The 21,789-nt window shown below is 47.0% G+C and overlaps 1 protein-coding gene across 1 annotated transcript; it reads right to left on the bottom strand.

Annotated features, from left to right (window-relative positions):
- Positions 1-316: 316 nt before the first annotated feature.
- Positions 317-16,689, bottom strand: SLC66A1 (solute carrier family 66 member 1). The gene is made up of 8 exons (XM_083454259.1): positions 16,521-16,689; positions 13,415-13,696; positions 11,609-11,738; positions 10,055-10,142; positions 7,031-7,188; positions 4,022-4,114; positions 1,585-1,770; positions 317-981 (listed from the first exon to the last, which is right to left on the bottom strand). The coding sequence occupies exons 2-8, from the start codon at positions 13,585-13,587 to the stop codon at positions 883-885; spliced, it is 927 nt and encodes a 308-aa protein (XP_083310385.1). The 5' UTR covers positions 13,588-13,696; positions 16,521-16,689; the 3' UTR covers positions 317-882.
- Between the last annotated feature and the right edge of the window lie 5,100 nt (positions 16,690-21,789).

Raw genomic sequence — 21,789 nt, 5'->3', positions numbered from 1 at the left:
AGTAAGGGGAAATGTGTGTGCGTCTTATGGAGCGAATGCAGGCTGCGCAGCTATCCCAGAAGCCAGAACAGCAAGAGGGATTGCTGCTTTCACTGCGTAGCGATCCCTCTTGCTGTTCTGGCTTCTGAGATTCAGAATATTTTTTTCTTGTTTTCCTCCTCCAAAAACTAGCTGCGTCTTGTGGTCTGGTGCATCTTATAGAACGAAAAATACGGTATGTGCTGGGTGAAGAATTTTACCTGCCCCGAATCTTCCAACATTGAGCTTCCTTGGCTGTCCACGGTTCTGTTTCGTCTTCTCCCAATGCATCCAGACATTATTAGAAAGTGGGAGTTAAGTTTATTTTCATATTTATCCATCTGTGCAAATAAAACGCTTATTCACAATGAATGCCCAACGTGTGTGCCACTGAACAAGACCTCTGCCCTTCACCCTCGATGGGTCTTGGCAGAATTCACCTGTGACTGTGTTTATGACGGCAAATAACTCTTTGAAGCCCAGAGATACAGCTTTACCCAATCCCCACTTGCAGTGATTTCCCTTTGATCCCATCCAAACCTCCTCATTAAATTACATTTGTCCTTATTTTGGATTGTGATTGTGAAGAGGGAGCTATGTGCACCTTGAGTTCCAAAAGACACTTAAAAATAAAAATAAAAATATGCACCATTTTCACTCCTCAGCTTACAACCTGTGAGATTAATTCCCCAACCCACCCTTTTAAATAGAAACATTGTCCGTTTAGAGGTAGTCAGCCCCAACCCCGAAATGGAGAAGGATCTGTTCAACAGTAAAGGATTAACTGTGTTGCATGCTCTCCAAAGTCCAGAGGAATGGAGGAGGCCTTCACAGCATCTTCATTCACTTAAAAATTGTGCCTTGTCAGCTCTCGGCAGGTTCCTCTTGAGCACCCAGGAGAGCCTCTCTCTCTTCAAGCGACGGTAGCCTCTTCCGACGGTAGGCAAGGAACTGAAACGAGATCTGAATTGGTGAAGTTAAGGACTGTTTCTGCAGCAGGAAGAGCCAATTTTAGTTTTTAATTGGGTGCCTCTTGATTTTACCGTTGGTCCACCTCAAATTAATCTGTGTAATCCTTTTATTTTTTAAAAAGACCCTTGCTACTTAAATGTGGTGTTGCAAAAAAAAAAAAAAGAGAAAAGAAATCAAGTCAGCAGCATATATCTTCCTATATAGATAGAAACGTAAGGCTGTCGTCACGCAGCCCCATTGCAATGCTTCATCACAATTCTGCATTTGCATGAAGACAAGGCAGAGGAGCAGAAGAGAATATGCAGCAGAGTAGACCCACTTGCTCTCACTTTCCTCCCAGGAGCTGAGCATAGGTGGACCCAATCCCGGTTTTACCCATGCTACCTGTTTGGTAGCTTAGGCCCAACATCGCTCAGCAAGCTTTGTTGAGTAAGCAGAGAGTTGATTCCCTGGGTAAATAATTAAAAGTTATGGCACTATAATGCATTGTCTATAGAATTCTCACATTGCATGGGATTTTGCCTCTGCAGAAACGTAAAAAAATCTGAACTCTGGGTGGGGGTGGGGGTGTCAGGGCAGAGAGATAAAGGATACAACGATGTCAAGAGCCAGGACTCCCAAACTGCCAATCAACCATGGGAGGTGGTGGATGACGTAGCTGCCTTCAGCTTGGCCCCGATCCGGGTTTTTCAGCAGGACGCTGAGTCCGTACAAAGTGTTCCCCAGCATCACCAGAGCGAAGAGAGAGTAAGATATGCCAACGGTCGATTTTCTCTTGAACTGCAAGGAAAGTTAAGAGGAATTGCAATTATCAAGGCAGACCTGTTTAATGTTTAATAGGTTATTTTATTTTAGTGTTCTGTTGGAAGCCGCCCAGAGTGGCTGGGGAAACCCAGCCAGATGGGTGGGGTATAAATAATAAATTTATTATTATTATTATCATCATCATCATCATCAGAGAGTCGGGAAGAATGGGGTGCAATTGCAGACATCTAAGGCAAACAACATCTAAGCCTCAGCGCCTAGGGTTTGCCGATCGAAAGGTCGGCGGTTCGAATCCCCGTGGCGGGGTGCGCTCCCGTTGCTCGGTCTCAGCGCCTGCCAACCTAGCAGTTCGAAAGCACCTCCGGGTGCAAGTAGATAAATAGGGACCGCTTACTGGCGGGAAGGTAAACAGCGTTTCCGTGTGCTGCGCTGGCTCACCAGATGCGGCTTTGTCACGCTGGCCACGTGACCCGGAAGTGTTTCCAGACAGCGCTGGCCCCCGGCCTCTTAAGTGAGATGGGCGCACAACCCTAGAGTCTGTCAAGACTGGCCCGTACGGGCAGGGGTACCTTTACCTTTACCTTTAAGGCAAACAACACAGATGCGTTTGGAATCGTGCAGACAGAAGCAGACTTCAGGCTTCTCAGATCTACATTGGTGTGTTTTTTTACTAGAATCCCAAATCCACGGCTGCTAGCCATGATGGCTATGCTCTGCCTGAAGGCAGTAAAGCTCTAGATACTGAATGCTGGGAATCACAAGAGCGATAGGCTCAGGTCCGGCTTGTGAGCTTCCCTTTGGGGCATCTGGGTGTCAGAACTGGAATAGATGAGCCATTGGTCTGATCCAGTACCCAGGCTGTACTTGCATTCTTCAGATCTACCAGGTGCAAAAGGTTTGTTTCTAGCAGCCAAACTGAGCTGAGCTCCTGATGGCCACTTGTGATCACTTCCCCACCCAGCCGCAGCCACTGGAGAAAATGAGCAAAGCCTGCTTTGGATCAGGTCAGACTATTCACCCATCTAGCCCCATACAGTCTACTCTGACTGGCAGCTGCTCTCCAGGGCCACAGGCCAGGGAAGGGCCTTTCCCCTCACCAGCAGCCCAACCTTTTTTGATTGGGGATGGAACCTCAGACCATGTGCAAGCAAAGCAGAATGCTCTGCCGTCTGCTAAAAAGAAAGTAAAATTCTATATTCCTGCCGCTAGGGAAAGTTTTCTTATATGCAACTGCTGCGGCCAGAATGATTACAGTGGGGCCTCGCAAGACGAAATTAATTCGTTCTGCGAGTTTTTTTGTCTTGCGAAGCACCACTGCGTATTGACGGTTTCCCGTAGGAATGTATAGGCGGTTTTTAAAAAAAGGCGCAAGACGTTTTCATCTTGCGAAGCAAGCCCATAGGGAAATCCGTCTTGCGAAGCAACTCAGAAAACGAAAAACTCTTTCGTCTTGCGAGTTTTTCGTCTTCCAAGGCATTCGTCTTGCGAGGTACCACTGTATAGCAAAAAAATTGGAAGTGGGGGGGGGGAACTCCCTAAATAAGAGAATGGCAAATAAAATTTTGTGAATATATAGAATCAGCAAGACTTACAGGAGTGGTAAGAAGCCAATCAGACCAAAAACTGATAGAGGAGTGGACTTGCGTGAAGGAATACATCAAAAAAAAATGGTTCTGCTATTAATATATCAATATGCAATGAATGAAACTTATAGAGTAAAAAAATAAGAAGAAATGGGTATAAGATGAGATAGTCAAAAATAATATAATACAGCGAAAAGAAGAAAAGGAAGCCACACACAGGTGGAGGAAAATCAAGATTTATGTTTGTTTGTCTGTTTTCTTTTTTTGTAATCTAAGTTGAGAGGTGTATGTATCTATGTATAATAAGTTGGTTTAGTGTTTTGTGTTTGTAAGTATTGCATTTATCAATAGAAGTTTTAAAAAAAGAAAGCAAAATTCTAGTCCTCATGGTTCAAAGAAAAGGGCCCATTTAAACAAAAGCAAAGTCAGCTGCCCTTATACTGAGTCAGACCACTGCTCCATTTAGCTCCAGATCTTCTCTGACTGGCAGCAGCCACCCAGGGCTTCAGACGTCCTGTCTCTCCTGGCCGTATCCGGAAATCCACTGGGAGTTGACCCAGGAATTTCGACATGCAGAGCAGTTGCTCTGCCACTGAGATACAGCAGCCTCCCTTCCTAAGCCAGCCTGAAAGAGCCGCTGGTACTGAAACAGACCCCGCCCCATTTCCTCCAGCGCAGCTTACATTCGTGTAGATCTGTGGGACCCGGGAAAGCAGGTAGAGAACAGATGAAACAGACCCGATAATGAAACCAATGATTTCTTGCTGGGTGAAAGGCTGCGGAAGGAAACGAGGCCGTTAAAAATAAATAAATGGTCCAAGGACAGAACAGCTTTAAAATTAATTCTGCCCAAACCAACCCCGCCGCCCTCTGGCTCCCCTCCTCTATTTTTTGAAAATATTTTTTATTCGTTTTTCAAGAATAAGGAAATATAGGCAGCTCTCAGTTTACAGTGGGGTTATTTTCCGGGAACAGCGTGTAAAGCCAAAACAGCCTGGGTCCATTGGCTGGTGGGATTGCCAACGCCTTTTCCCCCTGGTGCCCACCTCACCTAATTTTTTTAAATTATTTTGGCCAAGCTCAGAAAGCTGCTTTTTAATATGCTTGGGCTTTGGTTCTTATTTTGGGCTGTTGCGCTGGAGTTCTTTGTGTTTGAATTCTCCAACAACTTAAATAGCTTTGAGAAATTCATTTTTCCAGTCTGAGAGGACAGCTTTCGGCATCTCATTTTAACATTCTTAGGCTTCTTCTTGTGCACTGAACACTTTCCCTTTAAGGAAGTTTTCTTGGGGGCAAGTACAGTGGTGCCTCGCAAGACGAAAAGAATCCGTTCCGCGAGTCCCTTCGTCTTGCGCTTTTTTTCGTCTTGCGAAGCAAGCCCATTAGCGGATTAGCGCTATTAGCGGTTTAGCGGATCAGCTGATAAGCGGCTTAGCGGATCAGCTGTTAAGCGGCTTAGTGGCTTGGGAAAAAGGGGGGGAAAGGAAAAAACCCCCGCAGGAACTCGCAAGACATTTTTGTCTTGCGAAGCAAGCCCATAGGAAATTCGTTTTGCGAAGCACCTCCAAAACGGAAAACCCTTTCGTCTAGCGGGTTTTCCATCTTGCGGGGCACCACTGTAGTTTTTCCACCTGGCCTGGTTTAGTTCTAGTTGTTTTTCTATTTTCAGTGCCTGACTGGATTATATTTCCATTTGGCTGAATGTGCATCCGTTAAATGCACGCAAGTTACGAGTTAACTGTACGTAATTTGTTGTTGAATGAGGTGAGCTGGAGCAACTGCAATACACTATTATATTTCCCCCACTCAACAAGCAAGCATACACAAAACCATTATAACAAACTAATTAACCGAAACAAAACTTTTATGAAATTACATGCCCCCTCACCAACAGGCCCTTTGGTTCCAAGTGTCATAAGAATCTCCCGTTACTCCTCGGCAGGTAAGCGTGGCAAAGAAAGAACCGTTCACAAGCAAATCATACAGCTGGAAGGGACCCTGAGGGTCATCTATCCATGATCCATGCGACGGTCACCTCCAGGCTAGACTACTGTAATTCGCTCTATGTGGGGCTGCCCTTGAAGCTGTCCCAGAAACTCCAGCGGGTGCAGAATGCTGCAGCGAGGCTCCTCACGGGGTCTCTGCCATGGGAGCATATTCACCCAGTGCTTTTCAAGCTGCACTGGCTCCCGGTGGAGTACAGGGTCAGATTTAAGGTGCTGCTTTTGACCTTTAAAGCCCTTCACGGCCTAGGACCCTCGTACCTACGGAACTGCCTCTCCTGGTATGCCCCACGGAGGACCTTAAGGTCCATATATAGCAACACCCTACAGGTCCCGGGCCCTAAGGAAGTTAGATTAGCCTCAACCAGAGCCAGGGCTTTTTCAACACTGGCTCAGGCCTGGTGGAACGCTCTGCCTCATGAGACCAGGGCCCTGCAGGATCTGATTTCTTTCCACAGGGCCTTTAAGACAGAGTTGTTCTGCCTGGCCTTTGGCTTGGAGCCAATTTTATTCCCTCCCCCTCTTTCTTTTTCCTTTCTCCTCCTGTGATGAGGCTGCATTTTAATATTTTAATGTTTCAATATTTTAATGTATTTTAATCTTGTTTTTAAGTTGTATTCATTCAACTTGTCTTTATTATTGCTTGTTAGCCGCCCTGAGCCTGGCCTTGGCTGGGGAGGGCGAGGTATAAATTATTTTTTATTATTATTATTATTATTATTATTATTATTATTATTATTATTATCATCATTATCATTATCTAGTCCAACCCCCGGCAATGCAGGAATCTCAGCTAAAGCATCCATGACACGTGGCCATCCAACCTCTGCTTAAAATCCTCCAAGGAAGGAGAGTCCACCTGAGGGAGACAGTCCCACTACCAAATCTGCCAAAATAGTTCACTTCCAAGAGGCCCAACCCTTCAGGTGATGTAAAATAGGAGACGACTTAACAAAAGTGACGAAGTGATGCCACACTCTTGCAAAGTTCTCCTCTTGTCTCCTGTTTACTTTCAGTTTGCTCCTGTCTTTCTTTGTCTTTTTATAGGAGCAAAACAGCAGCCTGTAGGCCTGATCTTTATTGTTGCAAGAAGACATCAAACTACCATGTGGAAGAAGCAGAAAGAAGCCCCAAACAAAGAATGGCTCCCCTTTTTATAAAAGGTAAAGGACCCCTGACCATTAGGTCCAGTCGTGGCCGACTCTGGGGTTGCGGCGCTCATCTCGCTTTATTGGCCGAGGGAGCCGGCGTACAGCTTCCGGGTCATGTGGCCAGCATGACTAAGCCGCTTCTGGCGAACCAAAGCAGCGCACGGAAACGCCGTTTACCTTCCCGCTGCAGTGGTACCTATTTATCTACTTGCACTGGTGTGCTTTCGAACTGCTAGGTTGGCAGGAGCAGGAACTGAACAACGGCAGCTCACCCCGTCGCAGGGATTTGAACCGCCGACCTTCTGATCAGCAAGCCCTAAGCTCTGTGGTTTAGACCACAGCGCCACCCGCGTCCCCCCCTTTTTATAGGTTTTCCAAATTACCCATAACACCCTGAGTGAAACATCATACATTTGTCGTAACTATGTCATAAATTGGGAGGGGTTTCTTCCAGCAGAAACCTGAGCACCAGGCTCGCCCTGTGCCTCACATGACCTCCAGCTTCCGATCTTTAGGTGAAACAAACAAACAAGCATACCTCCCACCCAGGACGATCTTCTGCGGACGAGAGCAGCATCCTCCCTCTGAAGGACGCAGTGTCATCTCCGGGAAGAGAGGAAGGTCTGCCCAGGAAGGAGGTCACAGACACCGTTCCCACAACGAGGAATGCAAAAGTGGCATTGATTGAAGCGGAGACTGAGGAGGGAAAGAGAGAAGTTGGTTTAGGATAAGGCAGAAAACTGGCCAGAGTTTAGGATAAGCCAGAAAACTGACCGGGGGTGGGGGTGGCGTGTGAACAAGGGGATGAACTTATATGGCTTTAGTAGAAATGTTATAAGGATTTAAGTATAAATAGATTAATGGAATTTTAAAGGTAAAATAAGGTTAGAATGTGTTAGGATAATTATAGGACAGACAACAGAGGAAGATGGAAAGGAATTGCTGAAACATTTGACAGAAGTGGAATACAAAAAGGGAGGTGAGAGGAGGTCGGTGAAATAAGTGAATGAAACATAAGATACTGAAATTGTTTGAGTGTTTTAAATTGTTTTTGTTTGGTTTTGTTAGTTTAATGTGTTAGTGTTATGTAGTGTTTTTATATTGTATTGTACTGTCTTTTTCTTTTCATTTCTTTTTGTCTTTCTTTTTTGTTTTTATTTGGTTTTGTAGTGTGTAAATTGTTCAAAAGCAATAAATATTATTTTAAAAAAACCAAGGAGATGGGAAACCCCCTTAAAAAGTTTCCCGAAGTAATAATAATAATTTCATTATTTGTATCCTGCCGCTCTGGCTGGGTTGCCCCAGCCACTCTGGGACATATAAAAACATGGGTTTGCAATTGTTATTGCAAAACAATTTACATCTAACAACACAGACAAAGACAGTATCTCAATGACAACTAAATATTAGCTAACAACACATGGTCTTACACAGGGGTTGGCAACCTAAGGCCCGGGGGCTGGATGTGGCCCAATTGCCTTCTAAATCCGGCCCGCAGACGGTCCAGGAATCAGCGTGTTTTTACATGAGTGGAATGTGTGCTTTTATTTAAAATGCCATCTCTGGGTAATTCGTGGGGCATAGGCATTCATTCATGCCCCCCCAAAAAATACAGTCCAGCCTCCCACAAGGTCTGAGGGACAGTGGACCAGCCCCCTGCTGAAAAAGTTTGCTAACCCCTGTATAAAAACATAATAAAACGTCAAACATGAAAAAGTTCCCTATACAGGACTGCCTTCAGATGTCTTCTAAAAGTCAGATGGTTGTTTATTTTCCTTGACTTCTAATGGGAGGGCATTCCACAAGGCGGGCGCCACTACCAAGAAGGCCCTCTGCCTGGTTCCCCATAACCTCACTTCTCACAGTGAGGGAACCACCAGAAGGCCCTCGGAGCTTCTGCCTGACAATTTCCCCAACATTTCAGCAGTGTGGCGTAGTGGTTTGGAGCATCGGCCTAGGACCTGGGACAGCAGAGTTCGAATCCCCCACTCAGCTGCAAAGCTCGCTGGGGGAGCCCGTCACTGCCTCTTGGCCTATTCTAGCCCGCAGGGTTGTTTTCGTGAGGGCAAAATGGATCGGGGAGAACCATGTATGCCACTTGGAGGAAAGTTGGGGTATGAGAGACAGTGTGGCGTAGTGGTTAGCCTGTTTTGCCAGAACCTGGGAGAGAACAGGGTTCAAATTTGCCCCCTCAGTCATTAGGCTCACTGGGGGCCAGTGCCTGCCCTCTCAGTCTAACCTACCGCCCAGGATTGTTGTGGGGATTAAAGGTAAAGGTAAAGGTACCCCTGCCCGTACGGGCCAGTCTTGACAGACTCTAGGGTTGTGCGCCCATCTCACTCAAGAGGCCACGGGCCAGCGCTGTCCGCAGACACTTCCGGGTCACGTGGCCAGCGTGACATCGCTGCTCTGGCGAGCCAGAGCCGCACACGGAAACGCTGTTTACCTTCCCGCTAATAAGCGGTCCCTATTTATCTACTTGCACCCGGGAGTGCTTTCGAACTGCTAGGTTGGCAGGCGCTGGGACCGAACAACGGGAGCGCACCCCGCCGCGGGGATTCGAACCGCCGACCTTTCGATCAGCAAGCCCTAGGTGCTGAGGCTTTTACCCACAGCGCCACCCCCGTCCCTGTTGTGGGGATTACATGAGCTCAATAGAGGAAAAAAGTGCAATTAGTCAATAATAAACCATTATTAGTAATGTTTAGCCCTGCTGTGGCTTTTGGGGGTACACAGGGTTTCCCAGAATTATGGCATCAGTAACCGATTTTCCTTTAGGGGAACTGTCCCAAAATGACACCCGGCCACTGACCTTCAGCCTCACAGTGTTAAAATATCTCAAAAAAAGAGGAAGAGATAAATTCATTATCAGCAGCCGGGAAGTTGTTCACAGAGTTAACAAATCTACAGGAAGGATTGGTTAAAAAAAAAAGTTTGATGAAATTAACAAGATGGAGAGGCAAGTCCTTTGTTTTAAAGGGTGGGGAAAGATTTAAGGATTACGATTTAAGATTGACCCAGGGCTTCTAATTTATGAATCCTTGCCAAACTTTAGATTGTAGGTGTTTTGAGACAACAATCTGCCCTTTTGTTCTCTAAAGCATCACACAAACTGATGGCACTATACAAACTGACAACAGTTAAAATGTATAGGACAGGAACGTGGTTATGCAGTGGCAGGGTAGATGTTGAGCCCTGGAGCCAATTAAGTAAGCGTTAGAGCATGTACAGAGCGCACACCCACACCAGCTTGCATTCCACCCTGGAAGTCGGTGAGCATTGAGTAGAAAGGTTTAAAGGGTATTCCAGGAAAACTGCAACCCTGGCATTTTGGTTCGTTCTTAACCATAGGCAAAGTAGGGCAGAGAACTCTGCACATGCCCAGAGGTAAAAACTAGAATTAAGTTGCATGCCCCAAACCCTTAAATGGGGCCCCAACTTGTGTTGAAAGTATTTCCTGAGAGCAGGGCTAATTTTTTTGGTTTTTTTTAAAAAAGTTACAATTGTTTAATGTTTTGCAAAACCTGCTTTTCTTGGCCCGTGTTAGTGAGTTGAAACTTACAGGTTCTGTTCTGGTTCTTGACTTTGTAATATAGGTAGAGAGACATCATAAGCAGATCTGCCAGGACGTAATAGATGGCTGTGTATACCTGTAGCAGAGAAAGAGAGAAAGAAAGAGAAAGAGAAAAAGAGAGAGAGAGAGGGCTGTCAACAGCAACTCTGAATTTTAAAGAATTAAAATTCTGCACCCACAGGCTATACCGATTCGGCAAAGTGATCAAGTGTGGGGAAAAAGATTGCCCTAAACTGCAGTCACAAATCACATTCTTTCACTGAATTCATTTCCACAGAATCTCGGAATTGTAGAGTTTGAAGGGACCCCGAGGGTCAACTAGACCAAAACTGGGCAATGGCATGCCGCCTGCCCGTGACTTCCAAGCCTTCCCTGATCTCCTGCCCCCTTCCCCCTTTGTTGTGACAGACCGGGGGAGGCTCAGGAGTCGCAGGTGGGCGGCTGTTGCCCAGTTTTTTAAAAACTCTGCGCATTTATGTTTCGCAGGGTGCGAAAGAAGGGCTTTGCACCTTGCCTGGAAGAGAAACCGTGCGCCTTGCGCCCTTCCTGGGCAACGGCCACCCGTCCACGACTCCTGAGCCTCCCCCGATCTGTCAAAACAAAGGGGGAAGTGGGCAGGAGATCTGTACCGCCGGACGTCCCCGGTTCTCCTTCGGCAGTGGCGGCGGCAGTGAGCAGCTCCTGAAGCCAGCCAGAGCCAACTGCGCTACCAGACTGGCTCTGGGCTGCTGAGGCTGCCGTTGCCACGTTTCCCGGGGACAGATTTGCAAATATGGGGACATTCCGGGGACAGAATTTGTCCGGGGACAGATCTGCAAATCCGGGGACTGTCCCTGGTAACCTAGCCTATGCCTACCCTTTATCCTCTTGGGTCACCCTCCTCAGCACCCATTCCAGCTGGTCAATATTCTTAAACTGGGATGATGAGGATGATATTATTTATTCATTCATTCATTCATTCATACATACATACATACATACATACATACATACCCCGCCCATCTGGCTGAGTTTCCCCAGCCACTCTGGGCGGCTCACAATTGAGTGTTAAAAACAATACCGCGTTAAATATTAAAAACTTCCCTAAACAGGGCTGCCTTCAGATGTTTTTTAAATATAAGATAGCTGCTTATTTCCTTCACATCTGATGGGAGGGCGTTCCACAGGGCGGGCACCACTACCGAGAAGGCCCACTGCCTGGTTCCCTGTAACCTCACTTCTCGCAATGAGGGAGCCGCCAGAAGGCCCTCGGTGCTGGACCTAGGTGTCCGGGCTGAACAATGTGGGTGGAGACGCTCCTTCAGGTATACTGGGCCGAGGCCGTTTAGGGCTTTAAAGGTCAGCACCAACACTTTGAATTGTGCTCGGAAACGTACTGGGAGCCAATGCAGATCTGGATTAGATGCCCAGAACTGGACACAGGACTCCCAGGTGAGGTCTGACCAGGGCAGAACAGAGTGGTCCTATTTTAAACCACACAAAACATGGATGAGAGCATCCATTTCAGTTCAGTTCACTCTATTCCAGAAAGGCTCTTCTTACCTGTAGTGGTAGCTGGTCAGCCAAGAACGACCCAATCAGGTTTAAAGAGTCTCCTCCTAACCATCCCAACAGGAAGTAGACAGATAACGCCTGGTCCATAATCCCAGTTTTACAGGCCAGGTAGTATTGGCTGCAGAGGGGAGACATTTGAGGAAGAAGCAGTTAGAGTAGGCTTGCTGGTCAAGCTTTGCTTGGTCACCTAGGGCAAGCAAATTATATCTCCAGGTGACCAGATCCCCAGTCAAAAAAAAGGAAGATTGTAGAAGTCTGCATGTAGACACACACAGATACATATACACACACGGTTACAATATTGCTTTTTATATCTAGAGATAGTTCTGTGCTTCTGTTTTGCTACTTTGATATTAGTTAGTTTTATGGGTTTTATTTTACATTCACTTATTTAAAAGTGTGCATAAACTGCATGATATTTTTAAATCTCTAAAAAGTGTAGGATGCAAGAACAAGCAAGCAACATCGCTGAAACAAAAATGCAAGCTGTATACAGCAAAACATTTGTTTATTTTTTATTTTATTTGTCGATTTTATATTACCGCCCTATACCCGGAGGTCTCAGGGAGGTTCAGAGAATAAAATCAAAATATAAAACCACAAAATACATAAACAAAATAAAACAACAACAACCCAATAACCTCCACCCCACAAAAAACAACCCACCAAATTTTAAAAGGTCATAGGATGTCAATCAAATCAGCCTGTTTAATTAAGTTCTGGTGAGCAGAAAAGGAAAAAAAACCCCAAATAAAATTTCAGGGAATTCAGAGAAATAAAGACAGGGTCTTCAATCTTGGGTCAGGGAAAGCCTGGGCAAAAAGATAGACATGTATTTAAGAATGTAAGAAGAGCTGCTATATCAGGGCAAATGGGCCGCTTAGCCTGCAACCATTTTTCCACAGAGCGATCTTTCTCAAGACATCTGAAGCAAGTAACGATCGCTGCTTCACCTATGCACTTCATTTTAAATGATGTTTTCGCAACCTGCCCTGGATTCATTTGGTGAGTAATAAGTAGATATTCAAGGGACGCGAGTGGTCAAGGGACGCGGGTGGCGCTGTGGGTTAAAGCCTCAGCACCTAGGACTTGCCAATCGAAAGGTCGGCGGTTCGAATCCCCGCGGCGGGGTGCGCTCCCGTCGTTCGGTCCCAGCGCCTGCCAACCTAGCAGTTCGAAAGCACCCCGGGTTCAAGTAGATAAATAGGGACCGCTTACCAGCGGGAAGGTAAACGGCTTTCCGTGTGCTGCGCTGGCTCACCAGAGCAGCGATGTCACGCTGGCCACGTGACCCGGAGGTATCTGCGGACAGCGCTGGCTCCCAGCCTATAGAGTGAGATGAGCGCACAACCCTAGAGTCTGGCAAGACTGGCCCGTACGGGCAGGGGTACCTTTACCTTAAGTAGATATATTTCCTGGGCTTTACTTTAAGAGACAACGTAGGTGAGAACTGCAACGAAATGTTGCAGCGCAGGGCTCACTACCTTGCTCGAGATTCCAGCCAGCCACATGAGTTTCGTGTCTCATTTGGAGGGATTTTGCCATTGCCATTGCAAAAAAAGTGGAGAAAATGAAAGCTTGGAGTTTCCTAAGGGCAGCAGGAGACTTGCTCGAGCGGGAAGTGACTCACGCCTCAAAAAAAAAAAAAAAAATGTTGTGTCAGGGTTGGTTAGCAATGAGAAACTCGTCCGTCATTCCAGCAGTGGGTTGTTGAGTTCTTCAATTAGGAGATATGATCACTCAAGGCAACCAAAGAGGAAGCAACCGTTGTTGTTTTTGCTTTTTGTTACTTACGGGAAAGAAGCCGCAGCAAAGCAGAAGATGGAGAGCAAGCCCAGCACCACACTGGATATGTCCCAGCCGTCCTGGGCACATTCGTGGAATATCTCCCAAACCCACTGGGAGCCATTGGGGCAATCGGAAAAATTCATGCTCAGGGAACGGATCATTTGCAGATGAACCGGCATTGTGCGTATCTGAGCAAAGGCTCAATTTAGGGAATTTAGCGAAAGGGAGGCCGCAGAAGTCACACGAAACATAAGGCCAGGATTATTTGTCCATAGCTGAACCGTGAACCTGCCAAGGAAGAAAGGAAAAAAATAAGTGTCATAGGAACCAGTCTTTTAGCGTGGCTGCACTCTGAAACTCCCTGCTAATTGACATTGGTCAAATGTCTCAATTGTATTCTTCCTGACGCCTGCGAAAAACTTTTCCCTTTAGGTAAAGCCTTCTCAGGCACAAATTTTAATCCATAATTTTAACCTAGAATGCTAAACAAACATCTAGAGGGAATCAGCTTGGGGAAGGCTAGTTTAAAGAGTTGTATCCAACTAAGCAAGGGACGCGGGTGGCGCTGTGGGTTAAACCACAGAGCCTAGGGCACTGTCCCAAGCAGCTACTCTTGCAAAGCACTTTTTCTGGGATCTGGACAGCTGACATGAGGGCCATCAGCATTTTGCATACTGAAAAAAAAACAGCTCAAGGAAGAATCACACTTGTGAGCAGGGAACCCTTTCACAATCCCACAAGCAAAGAAAAAGAGAGAGGACTTTAGCCGGCAAGAATTGCCCACCCCAGCACATATTCTTGCTTTGCAGGCACAGAGAAATCGTCATTTCAGCACAAAATTTATTTTTCATTCTGACACACACACACACACACACAGAGATAGAGAGAGAGAGAGAGAGAGAGAGGGAGAAAGGGAGAGAGAGAGTTTGGTCTTCCAAAGCTGCATTCTTTTTTCTTCTTTTTTGCTAGCCAGACAAGAAAGTAAAAAGCTTTTTTTTAAAACAAAAAAACCTTTCTGACTGGAGTCCAAAGGCAAGATCAGATTCTGGAGCGCTTCACCTTGGTGTGTGTAAACAAGAGGGTGACAAACCACTTCAGTATTTACCACACTGTGACCTGGTTTGCTATCTGAATGTTTGTCTGAGAAGAAGTCCAGCGGAGTCTCGCCAGCCCCACATCCCTGGTCTGTTCTGGGTGAGGACAAAAGGCTGTTTTTCATTCTACAGATCCGGGTGGGAAAGAGGTCACAAAACCACCAGCCCTCATGGACAAAGATCACTTGGAGAATTTAGAGCAGGGGTCGGCAAACTTTTTCAGCAGGGGGCCGGTCCACTGTCCCTCAGACCTTGTGAGGGCCGGACTATATTTGGGGGGAGGGGGAATGAACGAATTCCTATGCCCCACAAATAACCTAGAGATGCATTTTAAATACAGTGGTACCTCAGGTTAAGAACTTAATTCATTCCAGAGGTCTGTTCTTAACCTGAGGTAACACTTTAGCTAATGGGGCCTCCCGCCGCCGCCACACGATTTCTGCTCTCATCCTGAAGCAAAGTTCTTAACCCGGGGTACTATTTCTGGGTTAGCGGAGTCTGTAACCTGAAGCATATGCAACCTAAAGCGTCTGTAACCTGAGGTACCACTGTAAAAGTGCACATTCTACTCATGTAAAAACACCAGGCAGACCCCACAAATAAGCCAGAGATGCATTTTAAATAAAAGGACACATTCTACTCATGTAAAAACACGCTGATTCCCAGACCGTCCGCAGGCCGGATTTAGAAGGCAATTGGGCCGGATCCGGGCCCCGGGCCTTAGTTTGCCTACCCATGATTTAGAGAGTATCCTGCTCGCTCATAGTAGCCAAGAAGGAATTGCCCCGAAGCGACATTGAGGGTTTGGCCTGATGGAAATCTGATGGGGGAAATCTACTCTGCTATAGCTAGGGGCCAGAACTTTTGGGTTAGCCTCTATTGATCACTGCAAGAACAGGGAGACTGTTTCAAAAAAATAAAGAGAGTTGCAAAAAAAAAAAAAAAAAAAAAAAGGAGGCAGAATCGCAACCACAATGACCTTCCCCAGGACAGATCTAGCAGGTGGAACACCAAGAAGCGAATTCCAAACTGGCTTTGAGCAAAGATGGAGGAATATACTCGGCACATGCCCAGAGTTACTCTCGTTTATCACTGCTTTCCACCTTTGCAGAGGTCTGGAAATGAGGAAGCCACTTGTACATAATTAGGTCTTGTAAAAAGAGGAGCAGTTGCAATGGGCCACGATTCATCTTCTCCCACCCATCAAAACACATTCGATATACCACCAAAGAGAATGAACAAAAAAAAATTTCTTCCCTACCAAACTCCACTTAATAATAAGGTTTTCCCCAGGCTGAATCATTACCTATTTTTTTTCAAGCCTGGGGTCAGTTCTGGGACACAGGAAGGCCTCTGAGAACAGGCAAAGTGGCTTTTTTTATTTTGTAAGAAAGGAGGAACCACACCCAAGGCCTTCGATGGGATGGGGGCTTGCTGATAAACAGCCTCCTGATAAACCTAAGCCCCAGGTGGTCTCCATTTCATTTGCAAGACAGTCATCGAGGAATAATGATAGATAGTAATAACTCAATCTTCTTGTGTGGCTGCACTGTGGAACTCCCTGCCCATTGAAATAGGAACCTTCACTCTCCTCTTTTTCGGTGCCGGCTAAAAACATTTTTTACGCCAGCCTCCCCAGATTATTACGATGCGAGTTTTAATCTTTTTAGTCTATTGCTATTTTACCTTAAATTATTGATGTTTTTTGTGCTAATTTTATCGATTTGCCTTTTGGAAACTGCTTTTGAGAAGGTTTTTTTAAAAAATAAAAATAAAAAAATCAAGCGGTATATAAAATTTATAAATATGTTGAACTTAGCATCACGAATTTTTATCATCCTGGCCTTTGGCTAGTACGATAAACCTACGGAGAAATTAAGCTGGGAAAGGAAAAGAGGGTTTTAAAAAAATAACTGCCCTGGTTTTGACCTCGGGGGAGGGAAACATCGTGCCCTACCCCCGGGTTAGGAACCCTGCTTCGCCTGGGGACAACCCCCAACCGCAATCATTCAACTCACTCTGATGCCCAAAGATGCTGAAGGCGCTTTAGCTCCTAGCCCTCGTCTGCGCGCCCCGGGGTGCCATTGCGCCCAAACCGGATTCGCTCCTCTTGGCGGCTGTTCAGACGCCGACTCGGAGCGCTGCTTTGTTTTGTTCTCAGCCCGACTCGGCCGCAGCTCCTCCCCTGCGGCGCCGGCGGGAGGGTTGGCGGATGCGGCCGAGTCAGCTGACGGCAGAGCCCGCCCCACCGAAGGGGGAGGAATCGGGGCCTCGCTCCGCCTCCCGGCCGGGGGGAACAAGGAGTCAGCCCCACGGAAGGCGCAGAGCCAGCCGCCCGCGTTTTGGAAGCGCCTCGGGGCGGAGCTCTGCGGTTTGGTTGTGGCGGCGCCTTAGAATGCAGTGGGACCTCGGGTTACAGACGCTGCAGGTTACATACTCCGCTAACCCAGAAATAGTACCTCGGGTTAAGAACTTTGCTTCAGGATGAGAACAGAAATCGCGCAGTGACGGCCCCATTAGCTAAAGTGGTGCTTCAGGTTCAGAACAGTTTCAGGTTAAGAACGGACCTCCGGAACGAATTAAGTTCTTAACCCGAGGTATCACTGTAATTGTAGAGTTGGTCAAGGGGACCCCTGAGGGTAATCTAGTCCAGCCCCCCCCCCCCCGCAATGCAGGAATCTCAACTAAAGCATCCCTGATAGACGGCCATCCAACTTCTGCTTAAAACCTTCCAGTGAAATCCCAAAAAACTTTACAACCATCTTTATGTATGCAACTACGGTGACTGGAATTTTACTAGCAAAAACCTGGAAAGGTGACTAATTCCTACAGAGGTAGACTGGCAGGTGAAGACGATACAATACTTGGAAATTGCGAAAAGGACTGGGAGAATAAGAGGAAACTCAAACCAGAAAGTGTGTAAGGAATGGATAACATTTAAAGAATATCTAAAACAATATTGTGAAAATGCTCTAGATTGAATCTTGAATATTAAGGGAAACTGTAAATGTAGAAGGGACGTGGGTGGTGCTGTGGGTTAAACCTCTTGGGCTTGCAGATCAGAAGGTTGGCAGTTCGAATCCCCACTACGGGGGAGCTCCCGTTGCTTGGTCCCTGCTCCTGCCAACCTAGCAGTTCAAAAGCACGTCAAAGTGCAAGTAGATAAATAGGTACCACTCCGGCGGGAAGCTAAACGGCGTTTCCGTGCGCTGCTCTGGTTCGCCAGAAGCAGCTTAGTCATGCTGGCCACAGGACCCGGAAGCTGTACGCTGGCTCCCTCGGCCAATAAAGCAAGATGAGCGCCGCAACCCCAAAGTCGTCCACGACTGGTCCTAATGGTCAGGGGTCCCTTTACCTCCCTCCTCCTTTAATCCCCACAACAACCCTGAGAGGTAGGTTAGGCTGCGAAAGACAGTCGCACCCAAGGTAGCACCCAAGCGAGTTCATAGCCCAGTGGGGAATTTGAACCCAGGTCTCCCAGACCTTAGCAGGACAGACTGACTGAAGGCGCTGCTTGAAACCAGCCCTTTTAAAACAGGCATACGAAACGACATGCTGCAGAATGGCATGCTCTAAAAAGACGTTGCAGGAATTTTGAGACGGCCCCTTACTTGGGAAGGGAAGGCGTGGCGTCGCGCGTGCTTTAAAAGGCTGTTTCCCAGCTGGTGGCGAGTTCGAGTCCAGCCGGAGGCAGATCGAGCTGTTGCTGCAGCCGCCGGGATGTCGGGGCTACGCCGGCAGAGCCGCGGCGTGCGCTCGGTGCTGGGCACCATGGAGTTCGGGCGCAGGGCAGACGCGGCGGCCAGCGGGGCGATGCTGCGCGCGTTCCTGGCCCGCGGGCACTGCGAGCTGGATACCGCGCATATTTATGCGGGGGGCGAGTCGGAGCGGATCCTGGGCGCCTGGTTGGCAGCTGAACCCAAGGCGGCAGGTGGGTCGGTTTAATGGGGGGCCAGAGACGAAGGCTGCTCTAGACGTCCAGTGGGTCAGGAACGGTTCCCCTGAGCGCATGCAGAGTGCCCCCCACACACAGAGCAGCGAGTAATCACCGGAGTCTGATCTAGATTCGAATCGAGTTCTATGCACACGCTCAGAAGGGCTGACTCTCACCACCTGCCTTGCATGCAAGCAGAAGGTCCCAATTCATGCTGCAGGTCTGTGTGCCTTGCCTGAAACCCTGGAGAGCAGTTGCTGCTGCCAGTCAGTGTAGACAATCCAGAGTTTGATGGACCAAGGGAGCCGAGTAAGGTAGTTTCCTAGGATCTGTTGTTGTCTTCTATCTAGTCCAGCCTGCAAAAAAATCAACAACCAGCAAGCAAGCAACCGTGCATTTGAGCATGTGTGGAGTGCATCTCTCCCCTTCTCCTACCCTCCACCCTTTCAATGCAGTCAAAGGTGATCCACCCTCATCCCTCCCCTCAATAAATCCCTGCCCCCCGTTAATCTAGATTCCAGAAATGGGGGAGATGGGGGCCTGCTGCTCTGCAAATATTCTCTGGCACCAGCCCCCTTCATCCCCAACCCGCCTGACTGGTGATCAGGAATAATGAGAGATCATAGTAAAGGTAAAGGTAAAGGGACCCCTGACCATTTGGTCCAGTCGTGGCTGACTCTGGGGTTGCGGCACTCATCTCGCTTTACTGGCTGAGGGAGCTGGCATACAGCTTCTGGGTCACATGGCAAACCAGAGCAGCACACAGAAACGCCGTTTACCTTCCTGCCGGAGTGGTACCTATTTATCTACTTGCACTTTGACGTGCTTTCGAACTGCTGGGTTGGCAGGAGCAGGGACTGAGCAACGGGAGCTCACCACGTCGCAGGGATTCGAACTGCCGACCTTCTGATCAGCAAGCCCTCGGCTCTGTGGTTTAACCCACAGCGCCACCCGCGTCCCAAATGAGAGATCATGGGGTGCTGCAAATGCAGGAGTTAAATTGTGAATTCAGTGACATCTGGAAGGCCATGGAAGAGTCCCATCTCTGGGTGTCCCTTTGCCAGGGAGCGCAGTAATTTAAATATGAACCTGTTGCCCCCCACCCCCAGTTCCAGTTAGATTCCTGCAGCAAGCAGGTGCATTAGCAGGACAGTCTTGCCCGCTTTCAACCTTTGCTCTTACTGTTCTTTCTTTCCAGGGTTGCTCATCTGGTTAATCAACAACCTGCAAATCAAAAGGACCATTTGCATTGTTACCTTTGGTCCAGCTGACAAAATCTCCTGTTAGTGCGGCAAAGGCTTGCCTAGGGGCTTGGGAAGCGAAGGCACTCTGCACATGCTCAGAGCTGGCTCATGCTGATCTGATGCTCACTTGTAATTATGGCCTTTGTCTAGGAAATGGAGGGGAAATGTACTTTTTTTCTTCCTTGTTAATTGCTATTTTACTGCTCATTTGCCCAGTATGGAGAGATCCTTTTGGGGCTCTTTGCCATCCCTGAACAATTTGGTAAACCTAACTCCAGGTCATTTATGAACGGGTTAAAAACAGCTAATGGACAGGATTGGTCAAATCCAGGATGGTTCTTAGAATTTGGGGATGGGTCTGCCTGCAGCTTTGAGCTATGAGATAGAACTCCCACAATCAGTGGCAGTATACCTGGGATCCCTTCCAACTTTACCATTATGTGACTGTGATCCAATATGGCAGGGTGAGGGGGGGGGGGACCTTTTTCTGCAGTCCAGGCAAGCGAGGAGTATTGCCAGACTTCAATGACACTTTCCAAACACCTGTTGTTGTTGTTTAGTCGTGTCCGCCTCTTCGTGACCCCCTGGACCAGAGCACGCCAGACACTCCTGTCTCCCACTGCCTCCCGCAGTTTGGGCAAACTCCTGTTAGTAGCTTCAAGAACACTGTCCAACCATCTTGTCCTCTTTCGTCCCCCTTCTCCTTGTGCCCTCCATCTTTCCCAACATCAGAGTCTTTTCCAGGGAGTCTTCTCTTCTCATGAGGTGGCCAAAGTATTGGAGCCTCAGCTTCAGGATCTGTCCTTCCAGTGAGCACTCAGGGCTGATTTCCTTCAGAATGGAGAGGTGTGATCTTCTTGCAGTCCATGGGACTCTCAAGAGTCTCCTCCAGCACTAGAATTCAAAAGCATCAATCCTTTGGCGATCAGCCTTCTTTATGGTCCAGCTCTCACTTCCATACATCACTACTGGGAAAAACATAGCTTTAACTATTCGGATCTTTGTTGGCAAGGTGATGTCGCTGCTTTTGAAGATGCTGTCTAGGTTTGTCATTGCTTTTCTCCCAAGAAGCAGGCGTCTTTTAATTTTGTGACTGCTGTCACCATCTGCAATGATCATGGAGCCCAAGACCTGAGGAGGGTTCAAAGCAAAGCCATTCAAATTTGTGGCTTGGGAACAGTCCCAAGGGCAAGATAGGCAGATCAGGATGGCTGCATGTAGTCCAAGGTCCTGGAGTTTCTGATAATTTCATACACCCTCCTTGCCTGTGTTTGGCAGGAGCTCAAGTTCGTTTTGTTCCCTTATCGCGTCCTTTTCTCCACCAGTCAAGGTAGCCTCCAAGTCACCTTCCTGAGTCACCTTGCCGACACTGTAGAACCCACAGCCAGCTTTTAGTAAGCTATTTTTTAAAAAACATATTTTTATTAATATTTACATGAAATTTCCAAAAAACATACAACATATTTTCTTGTCTTATTCAGTGTTTTGGACTTCCATCAACCACGTCTGAAGGTTTTTCAATCTTTATCACTTAACCTGCATTTCATTAATTTCACTATTACTTTTAATAGTCCTTCACTAATAATTCTCTTCATACTTTTCTCTGCAATATTTCACATAGTCCTCCTTATAAAACTTCTTGCAATCCTACTAGCATAATCTGTTGATTTGCAATTGCTTTTCAAATAGTTCATATATTTACCGGTACTCCAGTCCTCTGAGAATCTCTGATCCTGCAGGTTTCGAATCCTTCCTGTCATCTTGTCTAATTCTGCATAGTCCATTAATTTTGTCTGCCATTCCTCTTTCGTCGGTAATTCTTCTTGTTTCCATTTCTGTGCCAATAGTATTCTTGCTGGCATTATTGCATGTAAAAACAGTTTATTATCCTGTCTATTAATATCCTCCCCTACAATGCCAAGTAGAAATGCTTCTGGGTTGTTGTTTTTTATAAATGTATATTTCAACATCTTTTTCATCTCATTATATATCATTTCCCAGAAGCTTTTCACTTTCTTACATTCCCAGCTTTTAGTAAGCTCTTTGGGGCACAGACTGTTACAGTATTACGCTGAACAGTGATGGCAATTGAGGGCGATTGTAAAAACA

Source organism: Podarcis tiliguerta (genome assembly GCF_965153285.1).
Source record: "Podarcis tiliguerta genome assembly, chromosome: 8".
Classification (NCBI taxonomy): domain Eukaryota; kingdom Metazoa; phylum Chordata; class Lepidosauria; order Squamata; family Lacertidae; genus Podarcis; species Podarcis tiliguerta.
This window is presented reverse-complemented; position numbering and strand designations above follow the sequence as displayed.